Source organism: Silene latifolia, chromosome X (assembly GCF_048544455.1).
Source record: "Silene latifolia isolate original U9 population chromosome X, ASM4854445v1, whole genome shotgun sequence".
Classification (NCBI taxonomy): domain Eukaryota; kingdom Viridiplantae; phylum Streptophyta; class Magnoliopsida; order Caryophyllales; family Caryophyllaceae; genus Silene; species Silene latifolia.
This window is the reverse complement of record NC_133537.1, coordinates 343,985,275-344,005,453: the sequence shown is the minus strand read 5'-3', so window position 1 is coordinate 344,005,453 and position 20,179 is coordinate 343,985,275. Positions and strand designations below refer to the sequence as shown.

At 35.2% G+C, this 20,179-nt stretch overlaps 2 protein-coding genes across 2 annotated transcripts; one reads left to right on the top strand and one right to left on the bottom strand.

The window, feature by feature from the left end:
* Window positions 1-1,712: 1,712 nt before the first annotated feature.
* LOC141619713 (phosphatidylserine decarboxylase proenzyme 2-like) lies at window positions 1,713-14,173 on the top strand. Its single transcript, XM_074436734.1, has 21 exons — window positions 1,713-2,010; window positions 2,819-2,898; window positions 4,051-4,075; window positions 4,555-4,614; window positions 5,433-5,501; window positions 6,258-6,350; window positions 6,432-6,482; window positions 7,057-7,140; window positions 7,333-7,424; window positions 8,102-8,257; window positions 8,389-8,473; window positions 9,196-9,307; window positions 9,924-10,024; window positions 11,057-11,104; window positions 11,332-11,478; window positions 12,254-12,349; window positions 12,462-12,536; window positions 12,624-12,713; window positions 13,233-13,319; window positions 13,420-13,470; window positions 13,945-14,173. The coding sequence occupies exons 1-21, from the start codon at window positions 1,780-1,782 to the stop codon at window positions 14,050-14,052; spliced, it is 1,941 nt and encodes a 646-aa protein (XP_074292835.1). The 5' UTR covers window positions 1,713-1,779; the 3' UTR covers window positions 14,053-14,173.
* Window positions 14,174-14,571: 398 nt separating this feature from the next.
* Window positions 14,572-18,528, bottom strand: LOC141619714 (putative clathrin assembly protein At1g03050). The gene is made up of 4 exons (XM_074436735.1): window positions 18,351-18,528; window positions 17,524-17,845; window positions 16,326-16,740; window positions 14,572-15,883 (listed from the first exon to the last, which is right to left on the bottom strand). Exons 2-4 carry the CDS (start codon window positions 17,764-17,766, stop codon window positions 14,766-14,768), a joined length of 1,776 nt encoding a protein of 591 aa, XP_074292836.1. The 5' UTR covers window positions 17,767-17,845; window positions 18,351-18,528; the 3' UTR covers window positions 14,572-14,765.
* Window positions 18,529-20,179: the final 1,651 nt, after the last annotated feature.

Genomic DNA, 20,179 nt, shown 5'->3' with positions numbered 1-20,179 from the left:
AGAAAGTAGCAGCAAAGGAGGCACCCAAATGGAAGGTAGCTATGGATGCAGTCAAACGTAAGCTGATGGGCAGTTCTAATTAGACAACTACTTCCTTCGTCTCAACTATTTATTTTCATGACTCGATTACTTGTTAAACCTATTTTGTTATCATGACTCGATTAGTTGGTTTGCTTAAAATAAACTTTTTTTTTGAGAAAAGATCATTATCATTAATAAAAAGTCATACGACATCTACAACATATCCCAAACTCAATCGGATACAAATCGATTGCAACCAAAATAAATTCTCGTTCAAAGAATGAAACACTGCAACAAAGTCTCTATCATCGATTCGCCGCAAAAGGCTTCCATCCATAAGAGGGTCTCCGAATGTAAAACCATATAACGATTATCTATAACAACGTTGATCTCACTTATTAGAAAACTGCAAACGAACCAGAAAACGAAAGCTCTCAAACTGAGAGAAGGACACCACCGATAGACGGGGACAGAGCCGTCAGAAAGAGTGACGAAACAAAAGCTTAAAATAAACTTTTGGTTCATGTTGTTAACTCAACTACCCAATTAGTTGTAATTGTGTTACGTATACCTAATAATATTATGTCGATATCCCGAAATATCTCAAACAGTTTTCAATCGTTTGCTCAAGTAATAAATTGGATTAAGTTGAGGCTTTTGATATACCTTAAGTTATGAGTTTCGTTCATATGTATGAGTAAGTTTTTGACTTTTTGTAGATGGATTAATAACCAAGCATTGCAAGCATTCACAATTTTATTATACCCCTATATAATCTAACTTTTTTGCAAAATATTTGTATGAGACGATTATGATAATGGATTTAGAATTGAATTTTGAAGATTTGGTTTCTTCTTCAATCAAAATTCCGAAATACAAATCACTTTCGCGTTTTCAAATACCACCTAAAGAGAAGTAAATAAACTCGAAAACTTTATAATATAACTCAAAATTTTTAAATTAAAACATAAAAACTTTATCTTAATGTTTAAAAACTATATCATTTGAATATTTGATATATTACATCAAATTTATAATCGACTTAGTGACTAAAGAGTATTGCTCTTTAGAAAAAGTATAACCCGGTCGTTACAATTACTTTTTTTGTAAGGAATATTTAAATATTATATTCCCGTTCTTATATACCCGACATACATAGGTGATTAAATGTGAACTTATTTGATATTTTGGTCCACAACATACGGATTACTAAACCCCTTACATTTTCTATGCAAACCCGCTTTCTCTCTCTATAAGTTGACCGAGTCCATAGATTTACAACCAAAAAACGACTAACATCTTGGGTCAATTATTGGGTTAGAGGCCAAAATGAATAACTTATATTAAAGTAATCCCATAAAAGTTGACCCACCAAAAGTCGTCTTTCTTGAGAAAATGCGAGAAAAAATCATTAATCCGTTTTAAGACCGTTTTAACTTAAGACATTCCAATTACTTTTTAATTTCATTTTTATTTTAATCGGTGTAAAACTCGTCTTAAATTAAAGCGTCTTATTCTTGGTCTGAGTCCATGCCTAATAGACTTCGACTCTGTCACCCTCAAGTGACTTATCTAATATAAATAAATAAATTAAAGCGTCTTAAACAAAAAATAATGTTACTAATTTACTATGTCGGGTCAGTACGGGACGGGTCACACGTTAGTAAAACCGATTAGTCGTATATATAAAGCCGCGATTGTGACAATCATACCAAGCTCCCCACTCCTACTCCTCCCTCCACTGGTCAAACTCCGAAAATGGGACAAGGAACTTCAAAAGGATGTATCAATGGCGGCAGATCATTATCATCATCATCGTCCGGAAGTGAGCATTCAGGTGATTCTCGCACCGCCAGATTCCGCCGCAAGCTCCGCCGTATCCGCCACCCTCGGAGTTCATCGTCGTCGTCGGGGAAGCATTCTCCGGCGAGATTTAAGTTGGTCGCCGCCGATGATTTCGCCGGAATTGCTCTCTTCACTCTTATCTCTGTATGTTTTCGTCAATTCTCCCTCGTCTTTATCTTGACTTTTTCGTTAATTATTGTGTGAGACGTCTTTTTTATATTTAAAAATGCTGTTTATTGTTAGTAGTACGTATGGATGTTCAACCAATAAAAAGACCTTCTCGCACAATTTGTGTTTGTTGTTATGAGCTTGCTTTTTGTGCAAAAAGGTTTAAACATTAAAGTAATGTGGAAATTTATGATGGTAAAGTTGGGGAGTAACTTTTTAAAATGTGTTGGTGTTTGCGGAAATTAATTATCGGTTAAGTTAGCTAGATTATACTTCTTTTTCCGATGTTAAGCTAGCAAATTCCCATTGTGAACCAAACGACCACTTATTTTTAATTTGTAGTGTTTCATATGGATAGTTTGGCGGATAACGAGTGATTGTAAAAGAAAAGTTAGGTGGGAACTGTTGTATTTTGGCACAATATGTAGAATTTACAAGGAACAAGTGTTACTTTGATGATTAGAGTTTATAATGTGCAAATGATTTTCGGGTTATGTCGGGTTGTGTTTCTGGGGGTTTGGGTTGGATCAACTTTTGTGAACTCTAATGTAGAGGGTATAAGCCATAAGGGTTGATTCAGTAATTAGTATGTAATCGATGATTAGAGTTTATAATGTGCAAATGATTTTCGGGTTATGTTGGTTGTGTTTCTGGGGGTTTGGGTTGGATCAACATTTGTGAACTCTAATGTAGAGGAAATAAGGGTTGCTTGAGTAATTAGTTTGTAATTGATGATTAGAGTTTGAAATTAGATGTTCATTAGGTTATGATTTGAATTGTGCAGGCAAAGATGCAATTTAAGGATAAATGGATGGCATGTGTTTCTCTAGGAGAACAGACTTTCCGAACTCACGTCACTGACAAGTTAGTTTTCATTCTTCATTCGTTCACCCTTTACAATTACGAGCATTGTCCTTTTCTCTAGGCTGGACCTAGTTAGTATTGTGTGAGACCATCTGTAGTAGAACAAGTCACCTACTCTATTGTGAAATGCGTAATAATATTCTATGAACTTAGGCAGCTTTTCTCATAGAACAGTCTCATGTGAGTTGATGCTGGGCCAATTTTCTGATTCCCACTATTGACCTTTGTTCCCTTTTGTAAAGAGTGGATGGGGGATGTTTGGAATATAAATGAAAGTTCCTTTGCTGGGTGGAGTGTATTCAATTATTCATTTTTTGCGACTTTATTTTGAAATGGTTTAAAGGATATATGCTGATCTTATCAAAAAGTGAGTATTGGGTAGGGCTGCTAAGATTAACTGATGTTTGTAGAATTGTAGGTGTATGATTGAATGGAATCAAATGATTCAGGAGGAATGTGTGAATAATAATTTTAGTATCATTATCATTTTTTTCCGCAAAGGAAGATTTGCTTTTACAGACTCTAAAATGTCTGGCATTTTAGTTTGCTATACGCGGCAGACGATGCATGATTTGGTTCTTATATTTTTGATTTGCGTTCTCTCTTTCAGACAGTTCAGTTTGAAAGTTTGTTCTAAAACAGCCCAAAAATTGACTACTTGATGTATAAATCTGATGACTTTGCCAGGAAGGGTTTGAGAAAGTGTTAAATGCGGTTGCCTTTATACCTCCATCCCATTTATAGTGTCTTCATTTGACTTTGTCGATCAAATTATTTTACCTTTGGCCGATATTTTCTCCTAATATAAATACCAACAACTTTTTTAAAAAAAACAGTGATTTGGAAGTATGTATTTTGAGAAATAAGAGGTAGACAATCTTAAATTGTTATCTTTAGATAAATTTCGAGAAAGTAATGGTCAAAGGTGACATTAGTTGACCACCAAAGTCAAGTTGAGATAATATAAATGGGATGGGGAGAGTACTGTTTATAAATAGCTGAATTGTTTTGGGATTTGCTAGTCTGCCATGCATCACATATTCGCAATTCCTGTCGTACTCCTAGCTAAATTGCTTGATTTTTTCTGAAACGTGATCTTTCTACCTTTTGTGGCCTCTTCTTATATCTAATTTTGTTCAACTTTCAATGCAGCACAGATGAACCAGTTTGGAACTCGGTAAGCTACTCTTAAAATTCACTTCCTATTTGCTTTCATCATGATAATTATCATCTAAATACAATATAAACACACAAGTGTAACATATCTTTTTCCCGTTTTGGAGAGGGAAGATATTCCGATATTTCAGTGATAATTATCATCTAAATTAAATATAATCTCATTTGGGCCTGGTATACCCTTATGATTAAGGGTATCTTACACACATGTTATCGTTCCTCTGAGACCGGATAGAGGGTCGTATTATATACAAAATGTACTTTTCTCGAGTTGCTTGCTATTGCTATCGCTGTTGTTGCTGCGATTGTTATTATCGCGGCTGCTGCCGCTACTGGTTTGTGATTGCGATTGTTGATATTTTCGTCGTTATCATCATTATCAGTAGTATCATTATTGTCATTAACTTCATTCTTACTTTTACGTCTCTAGAAAAGCTCTTGTTTGTATGTTCCCAATTTTTGTGTTCTTCATTTTTGCAGGAAAAAAAACTACTTCTGGAAAGCAATGGCCCTCGTCTTGCAAGGGTATCTGTATACGAGGTGTGTATTTCAAGAGAAACATTTATTTACTAGTATATGGGTGGATATTGTCGCTTCTTTGTGATTTATTGCTAATAACTAAAATAGGCAAATAGCTAGGTTATAGTGTGCCAGAACTGCTGTCATTTACATCATTTGCATGGCAAGTTACATTTTTTTTTTCATTTGGAAGGAAAAAAAAATACAGTAGATAGCTTAGACTGCTGTTGAGCTGCGTTGGTATGTGATGAAGTGGAAGAATCTCATTTTGCTATGGAACTGCTATGACGATTTAAAGTGCTAATATATATACCTCTGATGATATAATGCCATTAATCCAGATAATGTTGATAAGCATTCTCTGAGATGCATAGTAAACTTTGAGCATATAGCTGACGTCTTGATCATGTAGCTCTTTTTGGCACAGTATGCTTCAGACTTTAGTGTCACAATCTTCCATTATAAGGCTCAGTCTCTCATAGGATAGCAACCTCTTTGAGATTTTTCTGTTTCGAATATTATGGTGATTATATACTTTAACTGCAGTAAACTGTTATCAGCTTTTCAATTGTTTCTCTCAATGAGATATTTCTGATCAAGTATCCTCCTTTTGTGGATGTGTGGCTCAATGCTGTTAAGGCTATTGAAAAGGAGCTGAATGGCAAACAAAATATGCCCAGGAGTTTGCTTCTCCTGTTATATGGTTTTAATGGTGCTAACACTTGCTAATCAAAGCTCAAAAGCAATTCTGATAAATCTAGTTGCGAAGATGATTCCTTAATGGATTTTATATATTTGTTTGATGCTTTCAGTTTTATTTTGTCTTTTGTATGTCACAGACTAACCGATTGAAGAAGAACAATCTCATTGGGCATTGTGAGCTTGACCTTTTTAAGTTTCTTACCGGGGTGAGTTGTTTCATCAACTTCTTTTCAGGCATAGAACATACAAACAGTCGTCACAGAATATAGCATGGACAGTTATAGTATGCAAAACACTTTTTACAGAAAATATATAACTAGAAAAGCTTTGAAGAAGCAATAGAGGAGAAGGGGTTCTCAATTGTAAACAACTACAAAGAAGTCCAAGTATGCTATTTACACATTATTGGAATAACCGAAAAGCCATTCTTTGGTTTAGCCCGCTAAGAAGCCAAAAAAAATTCCTGTGGCCCTGTCTCACCAGGAGCAGTACCACGTCGATGCCTTTAAAAAAATTGCGGGTGTTAGTTCATCCTATAAACATAGTCCAACAAGGGCCTCTTACATTTGGCGAAAATTGGATTATCAAATTCATAATATCACTATGCTTGTAGTACAGGAACTGGTTTAGTTAAAGACGACATAAAGGATTGCAACTAGAATGTCGCCCATCTCTACAGACATTAATATTTCCCATCACAAGATCAATTTCCTAATAAAAATGAAATAGGCTCATTAAATCATTCATCTCTCACGCATATTATATAGAACACTTAAAATGAGAATAGACGAGGACAATAAAAATTTCCTTATTTTTTTTTTTTTGGGGAAAATGGACAATACAAATTTCCTTATTTGAATATTAATAATCCAAATTTGTCTTACAAACAATTACAATGGTTTGATAATTTTGATAGACTGCAGAAAAGTGAGTGAAATATAAAAATTAAGTTCATATTGCAGGACTCCGATTCTCTTTCAGAGGAAGTTAATCTATTCGATCCCTCTTCAAATAGCACAGTGGTTGGCAAGCTTTGTTTCTCTTGTTCAGTTGAGGTGCGTATACCTTTTGTTGTATTTGATTGTCGATCAACATCTTTTGTGGGCCATGAAATGATTGTGTACTGTCATTCGCAGGATCCACATGAAACAGAGAAAGATTTTGCACGTCGCATATTATCAATAGTGGTATGGTGTGCATTATGATTGCATATTGGTAATTTCATTCAAGTAATTGTGTAGAGATACCTCAGTTCTGTGTTATTGTTTGGTCAAATTCATGGCGGATGAGTGGAGATACCACCCATACGACAAACTCTATTACGTGTTTGTAGTTTGTACCAAAAAAAAAACTCTATTACGTGTAGCATTTTTTCAATATATTGCTTTCTGATAGGTATAATGGAATAAAGCAATATGGCTCAAATTTGCTTCTTGTTATTGTGAGCCATGTTACTATAAGCATTGATCCCATTTACTAATCTGGCAGTACTTTTCTAGTAGGTGTCATTGGATCATTTGAACAAATTGGAAGCGTATGAATGAGAGAAAGCTCTTACAAAAGATACCGTAAAACTCAGAGCCGATTCTTGGTAGTTTTAGCTTACCCATTCTTATGCGGTGCTTTAGGCGAAATCATCATACCTGGGCCTTAGGGTTAAAGGACAAACACATCTGATTAGATATTCTTAGGAATAATATTTCAGATCAACTATCTTGGACTGCTTGCTTTTCATGACGTCTGATACTTGGATATTTCCAGGACTATAACGAAGATGGGTTGCTTTCTTTGTCTGAATTTTCCGACTTAATAGATGCATTTGGCAATCAAGTGGCAGTTGATAAGGTTTGGTTATTACACCATTGTATCTGTTTTTGCGATTTTTTTTATTTAAATAAAGGTTTAGGTTGTGTCTTCTTTAGTTGTTATGAAACATTGAAACCACATGTTTTGGTTAGATTTTTGTTAAATAGGTAATGCAATGCAACACAGGGAGCTGTTCTAATTTGTAATACCTTATGTACCCAATGTTTGCAGAAAGAGGAGCTTTTCAAGGCTGCAGATAAAGATGGGGATGGTGTTGTAAGCATGGATGAGTTAGCTGAACTTCTTATGCTTCATCAAGAAAAGTATAAGTTCAAAATTGATCCTTCTGCTGCTGATTTATTATGCATGTTTTTTTTTTTTCAGATCTGGGCATGTGGTAGTAGTTTATTTGTTGCTCCCCTTATGTTGCGCTAGAATTTTCATGATATAGATGTAATCGCTTGGATAAAGGGCCTTGTCTTGCTTAATCCCTATATTCTTTGAGAGTTTGAACAAGGGAGAAATATGGTAGTATATTGTTATCAAAATTAAGTATTCAAACCATCCAAAATAGAACACCAATTAGTCCCCTTTTTTGCATGGATTTACCATGATTCAAACCCACTGTAAGATAATTGTGGGAATATTAGGGAGTGTTATATCACTTATATGTGACCTTTTTACCCATGTGGGATTATAGTTGACTCTTAGATTTTTTTTATTTTCTCGAAAAAATGGAATAAATTTAGCCTGTGGTTGTGTAATTGTACAAAAAAACATTGTAGTGTATAATGATGAGCATGATGTCAAATTTTCATTTCGTTGTGGTTTATGTCTGTTATTTGATGTTTTGTTGTCCTGTGGTGACATAGTTTCTCCCACCCTTATTAGTTATTACACCAGTCACGGTGATGTATCTTCTTAGTTATTGTTTTATGGTATAGTTTAGTTTATACTTGGAATCAATTATATGTTTCATATCCTTGTTTCTAACGTGCAGAGAGCCACTCATAAACACCTGCCCTGTTTGTAGTGAGATTCTTGATGCCTCCAATTGGGTAGGCAGTATGGTTCATATGACCTTATGTTTCAATGAAGGGACTGGGAACAATGTCATGATTGGGGGTTTCTTAACTGATAAACAAGCTTCATATGGGTAAGAGTTTGTCACATATGGATTAGCCAATTTACAATTTAGCTTAGTTTTTGATGTATTCTTTGTTCAAATTCTCTTGTACACAGTTCTTTATACCGTGTGTGAATATTTTGTTTTTGTTTTGATAACAGATGGTTACTTAAACTGAGTGAGTGGGCCCATTATTCTTCTTATGGCATTGGCGTGCGCACAGGCTCAAAGGCAGAGCATATTTTGGTATGAGATGATCTGTTTTATATTCTCTCTCTATTTCCTTCATTCTGCGTGCTCTGTGCAAGTAGTAGCCTGTAACTTGACTGTTTGTAAGTTTTGGCATTTAAATTAATACAATTTGAAATTTTGAATGGGTTTAACAGATCTTGACAGGGAATACTAATTCTTGTATATTTTAAAACTTTGCAGTTCACAATTCGTATATTTAATTTATTTCATTCTCTTGTGGAAAATTGTGTTATTATGATAGTACATTGGACAAGCAACAACCGTAGTGTATTAAGATATACTTCCAGTTACCTTTTAATATGAACTTTTCATATGCCATGGTTTAGTACTTTAGTGTAAAAAATATACCTGGTGGCAGCTTAAACCAAATGAACCAGTAGTGGAAGACTGGAAGCCATTCTCAAGTTTTGGTTCTTTGATAGGAACGTGCATGAATGTTCTCCTTTTTCTTTCATTCCCTTTTCATCTTGCTGTCATTGTTATTATAGTGGCTTGGCTACTATGGCAATCACTTGATTTTATGCTTCTGTTAACAAGCCAACGTGACTCTTGTTTTAATATTAAGAGATTTGAACGTTATACTTCTTTAAGAATATTTCTGTAAAAGTTCCAGTAACTTGAATATTGCATTTAGCCATATACATTATTAGTCAACATCTGAAATTTATTAATTAATGTTTTGACTTTGTGATAAACTAGAATGTTTCCTATTCTAGGTGTTTGATCGTGTCACAAAAAGGCTGGTGGAGGAGCTAATAGATGGAAAGATTATTTTGGCTATGAGAACGTTATATCAAACTAAAATGGGGCTGTTCCTTCTCAGCAGAGGTATATGTTTTGTACTTCAGGAGGGGGTTGTTGATAATTGTTCACTTTTTGTCCGTTTCTTTTCTGAAAACGAGGAATTGCAAGGAAAGTTTATGTATCCTCAAAATAAGTCCGTAGAAAGTCGCTTTCTACTCATTTGGAGTGACGTGAATAAACATTTAGTTTTCCTCATCTTCCAGTCGTCTTTTCTGTTATTTACCTCTATTATTTCCATACATCCACGTCAGGGATGGGGTCTCTTCTGTGGTGTTGATTTTGAAGTTAGGGAGTTGTGCCCCTGGCCCTTTAGTTTTCCTGTTCGAGAGTTGTTTATAGTCCGACCTATGAAGTGGCCATCTATTGTCTTTTGTAAATTTTGTCAAAAGTGCTATGTTGATAGCTTGAAGTCATTATTTTGTTAAGCTGTAACTTTTACCATGTAATGTCTCAAATTTATCACTTTTAATGGAGTTTAAGAGTGACTTTTTTTAAGCTTCGGAGCACAATGGAAAATACTAAAATGATTCCCTGAACTGTCTTCTTTCTGTATTGTTAAATAACATTTGTGGGGATTGGGGATAGTTGCGTTCATCCGACCCTAAGTATTGGTGTAATGTTATTGTTAATGCTAGTGCAGGGGGAAATGAAGTTCTACAGAATTTATCTACGAAGCAGGGGGAGAAAATGAACTCGGTTGAATCTGCAAAAGATATACCAAAGTTTTTAGAATCATTCAAGGTATGCCACTTTTTCTTTTTTACTATTTGAACCCTCCCCTTTTATTAAGTGGGTAATCTCAGAAATCTGAGGTAGCTGTAGGTAAGCTGTAACATCTGCCTGGTTTATGGCACACAATTATTGAGTACAATTTGAAACATTCGATGGTCAACAATTAGAATGGAGAGGTAGGGATAATTGAAAGTTAATCATGCCACTAAGGCTAGACCATTCCAGTATTCCACACTTCCCTCGACCGGATTACCACAGCTAAAGTCACAGCCTGTTCCCGACTTTCTCCAACCTGCATGGTTCGTAAACGTAAGATAAGCTGTTGTATATTTCAGAGAAGTATAGGAAATAATCATATATGGGATATATCATTTCTAAAGTATTGTGAACACTATCATCTTGCTTTGTGGAAGTGCAAGAAATTGTTCCATTCAGATTGAAAAAATCGTAACAGAAAAGTAGGATATTGTGATAAACAATACTGCTATTTTGAGAGAAAAAAGAAAGTATGGTGGCCTGAGTTGGTGAAAGGAGGGCTAGCGTTCAAGGGATGAGAGAGTGAGGGTTGTGTTTTTAAATTGGGTGGGGGTAGTTATCAAGTGGGTGAGTTAGTGACTGATCTATGTACTACACTCAGTGAACACCGCTTTGGGATCCAGATTTTGGTTTTCTATCTTACCCTTACAAAATCAGCTGGTTTCATTTGAACCAAATACACAAATATACAAAATGAGTTGGTTTTCTATCTTATTCCCTTCTTGGAAGAGAAGAATGAAAAAAGGTTGTGTTACCGAATTTTGGAAGATGGTTCCGTTGGCTATTTGGTGGTGCACTGGATTGAATGGAACTGTCATAAATATTGCCTCTTCATTACAATTGTCTGTGAGCGTAATCTTCTGTACACAGACATCACACGTTTGGTGACCCTTAATTAGTATTATGGAGTACCTTATCAAAAGAAAAAAATCAAATATTTAAAAGTTAAAATGTTTATATCTATAATCATTAGGGTAAACCTTTTTTATCTCTTTAACTCTACAGGATCAGATCAACTTATCTGAAGTCAAATACCCATTGGATCATTTTAAGGTATGTTGTTCAAGTATACGTTTAAACTTCAATCTTGTTGCATTATTCAGGAATATCTAACAAGCTTGGATTTAGTTATTACTGGGGATGGGATATATATCTGGGTTCATCTCTGCTAGTTCTCTAATGTTGATGACATTTTTCGCAGTTAACATTCTGCAGCGTCTAGTCAAACCGGTGCCAATGTTAAATTTTATCACAATCAGCTGACACATTCTTTTTTGCAGACTTTTAATGAATTTTTCATTAGGGAATTGAAGCCTGAGACGAGACCGGTTGCATGTAAGGATCGTGATGATGTGGCAGTGTGTGCCGCTGATTGCCGTTTAATGGCTTTCAGCTCTGTTCAAGACAGCACCAGATTCTGGATTAAGGTATAATTTACTCAGGTTGATGTGATGGGGATCACTTCTCTCTTTTTTTTGTTGGGGGGAATCAACCAAGTTAAAAACAAAATGTGTGTGCTCTCCTGAGTCTCAGGTGCATTCTGAACTGGTGATATCTACATAATTGCACTGCTTAAGTACTCCTGACTTTTCCTCCCCGTGTAATAATGCATGATTTTAATCACGGTTTAAGACTTGATTTTGGAATTAGTCAACGCCCCTGCCTGATGAAAATGGAAGGTGTTCTGAGCAAGATACAATGATATCAGTTTCGTCCGTGAGTGGATTCCAACCTTTTTGTTTTCAAAAGAACTTGGCCCCGTTTGATTTTTTCTTTTAATTTGTGGACTCGATGTTCAAATTTCCTTTTACATTGGAGCCAAAGACTCAATAGTTTTGTACTGTTTTGGAATATGATTGGATAAACTATTAAGACGAAATGACTCGCTGAATTGTTTTGAGCTTCTTGTAGATCATCTTGAAATATCTTCGTGTTTAAGGCTGCATACACACCATATGCGGGAGTATTTCAGGCACTTGGGGTGAATTTATTGTAATACTATTGTTGGACTCCTTGTTCTATAATGTTGCTTGACATCTTTCTACTATAATTCTTACTTATCTGTTCATTGAAAGTTCATTACAAGTGAAAAATCTTTTTGTTGCTGCTCTAGTTCGTGTTAAGATAGTGTGTTTTACTCTGGTAAATTCTGATCAATGTTTAAAAGTATATCTGCATAGCTTACTTAGCATTATCATGCAGGGCCGAAAATTCTCTGTTCAAGGCCTGTTGGGGAAAGACGTTTCTGCTAGTCCTTTCATTGATGGAACATTGGTGATATTCAGATTGGCACCTCAGGTGATTGATACAGTTAACTTGTTTAGGGCATTTAGCTCTCATTTAACTGGTTCACATTGTTGAACACCCATGTTTACCACTTGTAATCTCTGATTATAATTTATAAATGCAGGATTATCATCGTTTTCATTTTCCAGTTTCCGGAACCATTGAGCAATTTGTTCCTATACCAGGGGCTTTATACACTGTATGCATGGTTTTCGTTTGCCATCTTTTGGTCATCTTTCTAGAAATTGGTCAAATGTCTCATTTTGACTTTTGTGATTTGTGCCAGGTTAATCCAATAGCTGTAAACAGCTCTTGCAACGTCTTTTCAGAGAACAAACGGGTTGTATCTATAATTTCAACAGCATATTTCGGGAAGGTATGTCATTCTCTGTATGACTGCTCATGTTTCTGCTTTCACTCCCTTTGATTTTGAAGCTTTAAGAGAATTTCTGTGTAGTTCACCTGCGAAAGAGATGACCTTTTTATAACTAACAGTAGGATTGATAGGATTTGACTATTGAGCTTACTGCAAACGAAGTTGTTTAACCAACATTTTACCCTTTTCTTTCGCCAATTCCATTGGGCGACTCAAAAACTTTTAACTCAGTAATTTTTTTATTGTCCAACAAGGATAGCAGAGCCTAAATATCAAAATGATTTTTTCTGATAACATAAATCATCATTTAAACCCTTCGAATTCAACTAAAACCACCTTCATTGTATTTTGCAAGCTGGCTCTTGTAAAGCTTGCAGTCTACGGACATGCTCGATAAAATTTAGTCTGACAACTATGTTTGTCAGTGTTAGCTTTTGTATTGTTAACAAAATGGATCATTGATCTCGCCACAGTCTGGTTACTTATAAGCATATAAAACGTTGGAGAATTAATTTGCAGGTGGCATTTGTTGCCATTGGAGCAACAATGGTTGGCAGCATTTCATTTACTAGGAAGGAAGGTGAACATGTTCAGAAGGGCGATGAGGTTACGAATACTCTTATTGCGCAGTTCTGTTGTTCATATTGTGCTTTCTTCCCCTCTATACCCTTCTTCTATGTGATGCTTGTTTTACTTAATTTTGCAGTTTGGATATTTCTCGTTTGGAGGAAGCACTGTAATCTGCCTCTTTGAGAAGGTATTACCAATTTACCAGTTATCATCTTCAAAAGTGAAAAATTAACATGTTCTTGAGAGCCATTGAACAACCTATTAAAGTCGTTTGAAAGGGCAATGTAAGGTCCGCTTGTCTGAGCCGTTCTCACATGACATTTGAGAATTGAGACCAAGGCCAAATCAGTATGCATTCTGCACTTAATTGAAGGGCCAGTGGGTAAATTCTACTGACTGTCTACATAAAACCCGTTTTTGTTCTACTATTTTGTTTGAATAAAATCACACTTTTAAGCCTTACTAGAAAGGATTAAATGTTTAATCACACTTTTAACCCAGTGTGCGTTCACCCATGGACGGTTCTAAAGGATGATTCATGTCAGCCGACCCCAAATTATTTTGGGATTAAGGCTCTGATGTTTTTGTTGTACGAGTTTATGACAATGCAAGTTTGGTAATAGATTTTCATGTACTCCACAATGTCGGTGTTTCTTTCCAGGGCGTGATAAAGATTGATGATGATCTCTTGGACAATAGTGCTCGATCACTCGAGACCTTGGTCCGTGTTGGAATGACCCTGGGCGTATCTACCATGACTCCATATTAACCTGGGAGACTAAAGCTTTTCCATATTGGCATGCCCGTTCTTAGGTTCGGGTCAAATATTGTACAAATGTGAGTGATGACAATAATTTTGTGTAATGGCGATCACTGTTTTTTTTTTTTTTTTTTTTTTTGTGTTTGAACAATTTTCTACTTCTCTTCTCCATTCCAACCCGATTAGAAAATAATTTATAATTTTAAAACATCGAACAACATGATACATCAAGAGAAGAGCCATTTTAATTAACGAGTACTGACAGCAGCAAAATAATTACGGAGTACATTGCAATCACAATTGACTTCAAAACAAACGATAATTGCTATTCTGATCGTGTAATATCGTCTCTCACGAATATTACGTTATCAACACCGTTGTTTAAAATGTAAAAACAAATGAGTTGTGACGTTATCACTCATGAACATGGCCGATATCTTAATGCGAGTACAAACGGAACAAGGGTATATATAAGTATAATGGGTATATATGAGCATCGTATAACCAGTGGTGAAGCAAGGACGTTACGTGATGTTAAAACAACGGTTAGGATGCTGCAGACATTTGACCCCTTACCCTGACATTGCTCATCTCTACAATAATCCAAAATTACATTTTTTATGTTTGTGGTCATAATATTTACATTAATATTATCATTTACATCATCTAATACGAAACATTTAATAAAATTATAATTTGTGTACATTTTCGGGAAATAAATCTCAAAATCTATAACCGCCATGAGCGTAGCCACCCATATGAGGCGGTGTTGATTGCATGTTTGATAATGAAGACGGACCTTGCATTCTATCCCTTTGATATTGTTGCCAATACAACTGTTCTTGAACTAATAATCTCTGTTTCTTCTCCAATTCCGACATTTGTACATAAGCCGGTGGTGCTACCCCTAATGATGCTGCAAAGGGGTCCACATTTTCAGTATTTCCTGATGTTGCCGATGAAGATGTTTGTGGTGCAGGCAATGCAAGCAGACGCGGATTCCCAACTGTTCCAAAAGCTACACTGCTTGCGCTTCCTGTCCCTCCAACACGATTAGCCACTAATGCTGCATTTAATGCGCCTTGCTGGTACATTCCGTCTAGCAACATTGTGTCGAATCCTCCCCCAAGTGATACTTTCTGGTGTGCTAGATAGCTGCTAGATTCGACCAGTGACGTCTCCCAATCAGATTTGTCGTTGAATAGTTCCCATATCGGAGGAGCATTACTGTTTCTAACTTGTCCATCAAATAGTGCTAATGCTAGTTTATCAGCATGTTCATCAAGTCTCGGTGCATCGTCTCCTAAATTTAAAAAATCCGCTTCCATAGACTGCTCTTCTTTTTTACTGTTTTCGGGTTGTACATTTTCCTTAATATCATCCTGTTCTTGAAATCCTTCGGGTGGAGGAAGCGCTTTAATCGCGTTAATATCCTCAATGTTTTCTTCTTCTTGCTGATAATCTTTCGTGTCATTTTCATTGTCGTCGTGTTCTTGGCTACCCATGATGGCCAATCTGCTCTGTGCATTAGCAGCCTTCTCTTTAATGAATTCTTCCATTAAATCAAGCTTTTTCGATGTTATTCTCTCTACTTCAGGATACTCTGAGGCGCGAGCAATTCCAACTTCTTTACACCATTTATAGTATCCGTCAAGTTCATCAAATTGTTTCGAGATTCGACAGAAAATGTCTAATACATTGACACAATCCGAAATTTCTAACTCCATGAATTGATCAATGAGGGTGCTAAGTATGTCTGTGATATCATAGTATATTTGAAAGCTCTCTTTCACTATTGGGTACATCGCTATAATGACTACTCGACTGTGCTTCGCTAATCCTGATTTTCCAAAATAACATAAAAAACGCGTCATTAGCACAATGATAATACGATTCTGCTTCGCAAATCCTGAATTATCACGAGTATTAGTGTATCACGAGTATCAACCCTGTTTGGTAAACAACATATTAAGTGAAATTAGTAGATTCCGGCTTAAAAAGTTGTTTGACCAATCAATCTACTAATTTCATGTGTTTGGTCAATGACATATTCAGATAGCATATTGGCCGGAATCTACTGTTTTTGAATATGCTGCTATTAGCAGCATATTGAGTTTATACATGAAACGGTAGATTTGTCATACAATCTGCTAGTTACTAAACACGTTTTTTTTAATTATGCTAGTTTAATACGATGGTCAAACCTGCCACAAAAAATCCGTCATTCGTATTCTGCTAACGCTATCTGCTATCACAAATACAGTAAGTGACAAGATACGAACCTGCAGGTCTCGTAGCTAAGAACCTCTCAAGAAGTTGTTGTAAAGGATGCATTTTCGGCAACAATTGATCAACCAGTTGGTCTCGCATAGGCGTAGTCTTAATAGAGGTAGCAGAAGCGGAAGCATACTCTTCAGGCAAATCGTCCTCTTCAAAAGAATGTGAATGTGAACATGAACTAGTAAGTTTTTTACGAATTCCTTGCATCTTGAATTCGAGTTTATCATCCAAGTACGAAGCATATGTTCTAACAAATGCCGAGTAGTCCCATGAGTTCGATCTTGAGGTGTCTCGGAAATCCGACATGTTCAAAAGGCGTGTACCGCGTCTTGTAGTAAAGAAGATCTCTTGCTCATAAGCAGGATCTCCTTCTGTTAACAACCTTTGGATTAACATTAGTGTCTTCAGGGCTACTACCTATCAATGCAGTAACAATATACATTAAAATGATAATTAATTTATCATTTTTTTTTTTTTTTTTTTTTTTTTTTGGTGACGAGGAGGTTGGATCCTCCCCGGATACAGGACCCCACTCTGCTAGGCGCCTGTACCATGTGAGTTCTTTCCATGGGATTATTCCCTCTCCGTGCGTCGTGTCCCAGAAAGAAAGTGTTCATCTAGGGAATCGAACCCAGGACCTCGCAATTCCTCCTTAGGAGGCTTTGAGGTTACCCTGGAATTCCACTAGACTCACACATCTTGGGTTAATTTATCATGTTTAATTAGTCCTACTAAAAATGCATTTTTTTTTTTGGATTGAGCTTCTTAAGTGATGCTATAATCATTATTTTCGATCGAGTCAAAGACTAGTTATTCTGTAGATCACAAAATTGAACCCCACTTCTTTTTGTTGTGAAGTTGCATCATTGACGAATTCAGAAAAATTTTCTTTCCAGGGTCCAAATGAAAACAATTTGGTTATTTTTTACGTGAAATGTATAAATTTTATTTTATTTTATTTAGCTTAAAATTGAATATATTATACACAAAATTCGTTTCCTGGTGTCTCTGGACTCCGAAACCTCATGCATAGATTCGACAATGCATGCAAATTGTAACACAACTTTCATTTCTACTGTCATTACAGGATTAAGACTGCATGCATCCAACCCTTTACCTCGCACTTTGCAAAGACTAGGGATAATGTGACGCTACAAAAATCGAAAAAGATGCATGGGTGACATTTGATAGAATACGTACCCAATTTTTGGTCTTGCTAAGGCGTCTGGATAGAGTGTTAACACAGGCACTAATATAGGTACGAGAGTAGCAAGTTAAGCTAACAATCTCTCTAAAATACTTGTCTTCAGCAGGATATTCCTCATGTCTAGTTGCCTTAACAATGGCAACATCAAGATCTGCTAAGGAATTACTATTCCCTACTTTTGCAAGTCCTATACTTGTTTGATCTTTCACTGCTCCTATTGCTCTTCTTAATGCCATTTTCTATCTTTTACCCTTTTTACCTTTACACATTTGTGTGTGTCAAATCTTCTATTTATCAAATCTTTTTATTAAGTTTCTGTATAGAAAAAAATGAGTATGTTAGAAGGCATTTGGCATATGTCAAAGAATCTATGCATAACAAGCACAACACCATACAAAGATCAAGACAATAATAATAAATTTTAAAAGTAAGGGAAAACATCGATGCTCGATGATGGGTTTATGCATTGTCTTATATCGAAATATTAACTAAAATCCATCGTAATGTAAATTAAAAAAAAAAAACCTCCTTATGTATGCGATACAAAATTATAAACGAAAATGTTATTTATTATGGAAGATAAAAAGATTACAAGTTTCATTGCATGTTTTATACTAGGTTTTAGATTAATTATTATCTACACGCATTAGAACATATATTCATAGAGGATTGAAGATAATGTAGTACTAATATTAAAGGGAATAAAGTAAAAACATGGACAAAAAATTGTAAATTAATCCAATAAAGTTGTTGAAAATTTTGCATGCAAGGAACATAATTATTGAATCGTAGGCAAAACGCATTCATAAAAAGTACTTACATAATTATATTATCCTTCAAGAATGATGTAATTTATGAATTAACAATCCTAATGTTTATTAACAAGTCTCATGAAAATTAATGAACTATGTACAAAATTTCAAAATTAATTGTGGAAATAGAAGTTGAAAAATTATTTTCAACCTTTTTTTGTTAGCTATTCTTTTGTCTTCCTTCTTGTTTGTTCTAGTTTTTCAGAATAGTGTATGTCTCAACAATCTAATAGACAACCATACATCTTTCCTATATTTTAGGATGAAATTTTGGGATCTCAAAGCAATGTTAACATTACATATGTCACATTATATCACACAATATCTTTGTATATTATTTGTGGTGTCAATCAAACAAATTCATGTTGTCATTTTATTAGATATTATGTTAAACTTCAAAGACAAATTCGATAAAATATCAAAATAGTACACTCGGTAATTAATATAGATTTCATTTAATCGTTAAGAGTACCTCTCATTATTTAATTTTGTTTTTCCACTTCTTATAACATAAAATCTTACCGTATACTTTTTCTTAATTATAAAACACTGACTTTAATCAACAATATCTTTATTTCCATGAAAATGTTTGTATTTACCTTTATAAATAATTTCATAAGATTATTTAGAGTCCGTTTTTGAAATAATGCTCAAAAATAAAAGAATTGTCGTTTTGGGTCGGTTTTGAAAACAATTATCGAAATGGTGTCCACGTAGGCTCGTATGACGAGCCTGTAGGAGGCTTAAACACGCCATACGTATTGGCGTGTTTACTTCAATGAACACGCCATACGTAATGGCGTGTTTAGGCAGTCCAAAAAACTAAACCAAAGACAGAAGCTGAGAAATATTATCAAAGGAAACACGCCATACGTAATGGCGTGTCTTGAGAATAAAACACGCCATTACGTATGGCGTGTTTAAGCAGCCCAAATTTCTGACCTGAGTCTAGTAGCTGCAAAATAGAAGAAAATAGAACACGCCATACATAATGGCGTGTCTTAAGAGCCAAACACGCCAATACGTATGGCGTGTTTAGGCAATTTTTTTTTTTTTAGTATATCCGTCCCTCCGTCCCTTTCTACTAAACAAAACCTTCATTATTTCGCCTCACAAAGACATACCGCGATAGAACAAACCTCAACAAACCTCACTCCCCTTCTTATTTCTTCACCTCACACTCATCTCCGTGAATCTCGGCGTATCTCCCGCATTATATTGGGTTTTTGCTATTCAAATTATACATTCTACCTAATTAGCAAGGTAATTTAATTCTTTTAACTTATTTAATTTCATCTTTTGAATGTAGATTTTGCTTATTTTGTCTTGATTGTTGGTAATTATGTTGTTTTGTGCCTAGATCTACAACTTATATGTGTTAATTTAAGGTTGTTAAAAAAAAGCCCCAAATTTTCGAAACCCTAATTAGGTAATTAGGATGAACGATTTCTGATTTTTAATTGTTGTTTAGGTATGTATTTTAGGGAAATTAGGTTATTGGTAGTTGATTTATACTAAATTTGTTCAATTTTTTTTTATAGAATGGAAATTTGTGATTTTCCTCTTATTTGTTATTGGGATGGTGAAGTGTTGGAGCAAAATGGATGTGTAACCTATAGAGGAGGGAATCAATGTTTTATTCTAGCTAGTACAAAGATGACATATCTTGAATTAGTTGAAGAGATTTATAAGGGAATTGGTGTTCAAAGTTTGGGTACTCAATTGAAGGTAATGATGAAATTTCCGAGTCTTAGGGTGTTTCAAAATTGTTCCTCTTAATAATGAGGGAGCCTTTAAAGCGTTATGGGCAAGTATTCGTCATTCACATGCTCCTTCA

What these genes read in the sequence shown, in the direction of transcription:
- LOC141619713 (XM_074436734.1), top strand. Translation starts at nt 1,780, where the DNA reads ATGGGACAAGGAACTTCAAAAGGATGTATCAATGGCGGCAGATCATTA. An exon ending in TACCAGGGGCTTTATACACT is followed by an intron (nt 12,537 to 12,623) that starts GTATGCATGGTT and finishes GATTTGTGCCAG; the next exon opens with GTTAATCCAATAGCTGTAAA. An exon ending in ATGTTCAGAAGGGCGATGAG is followed by an intron (nt 13,320 to 13,419) that starts GTTACGAATACT and finishes TTAATTTTGCAG; the next exon opens with TTTGGATATTTCTCGTTTGG.
- LOC141619714 (XM_074436735.1), bottom strand. Translation starts at nt 17,766, where the DNA reads ATGGCATTAAGAAGAGCAATAGGAGCAGTGAAAGATCAAACAAGTATA. An exon ending in TTAGCAAGACCAAAAATTGG is followed by an intron (nt 16,741 to 17,523) that starts GTACGTATTCTA and finishes CTGCATTGATAG; the next exon opens with GTAGTAGCCCTGAAGACACT. An exon ending in CTTAGCTACGAGACCTGCAG is followed by an intron (nt 15,884 to 16,325) that starts GTTCGTATCTTG and finishes TTGGAAAATCAG; the next exon opens with GATTAGCGAAGCACAGTCGA.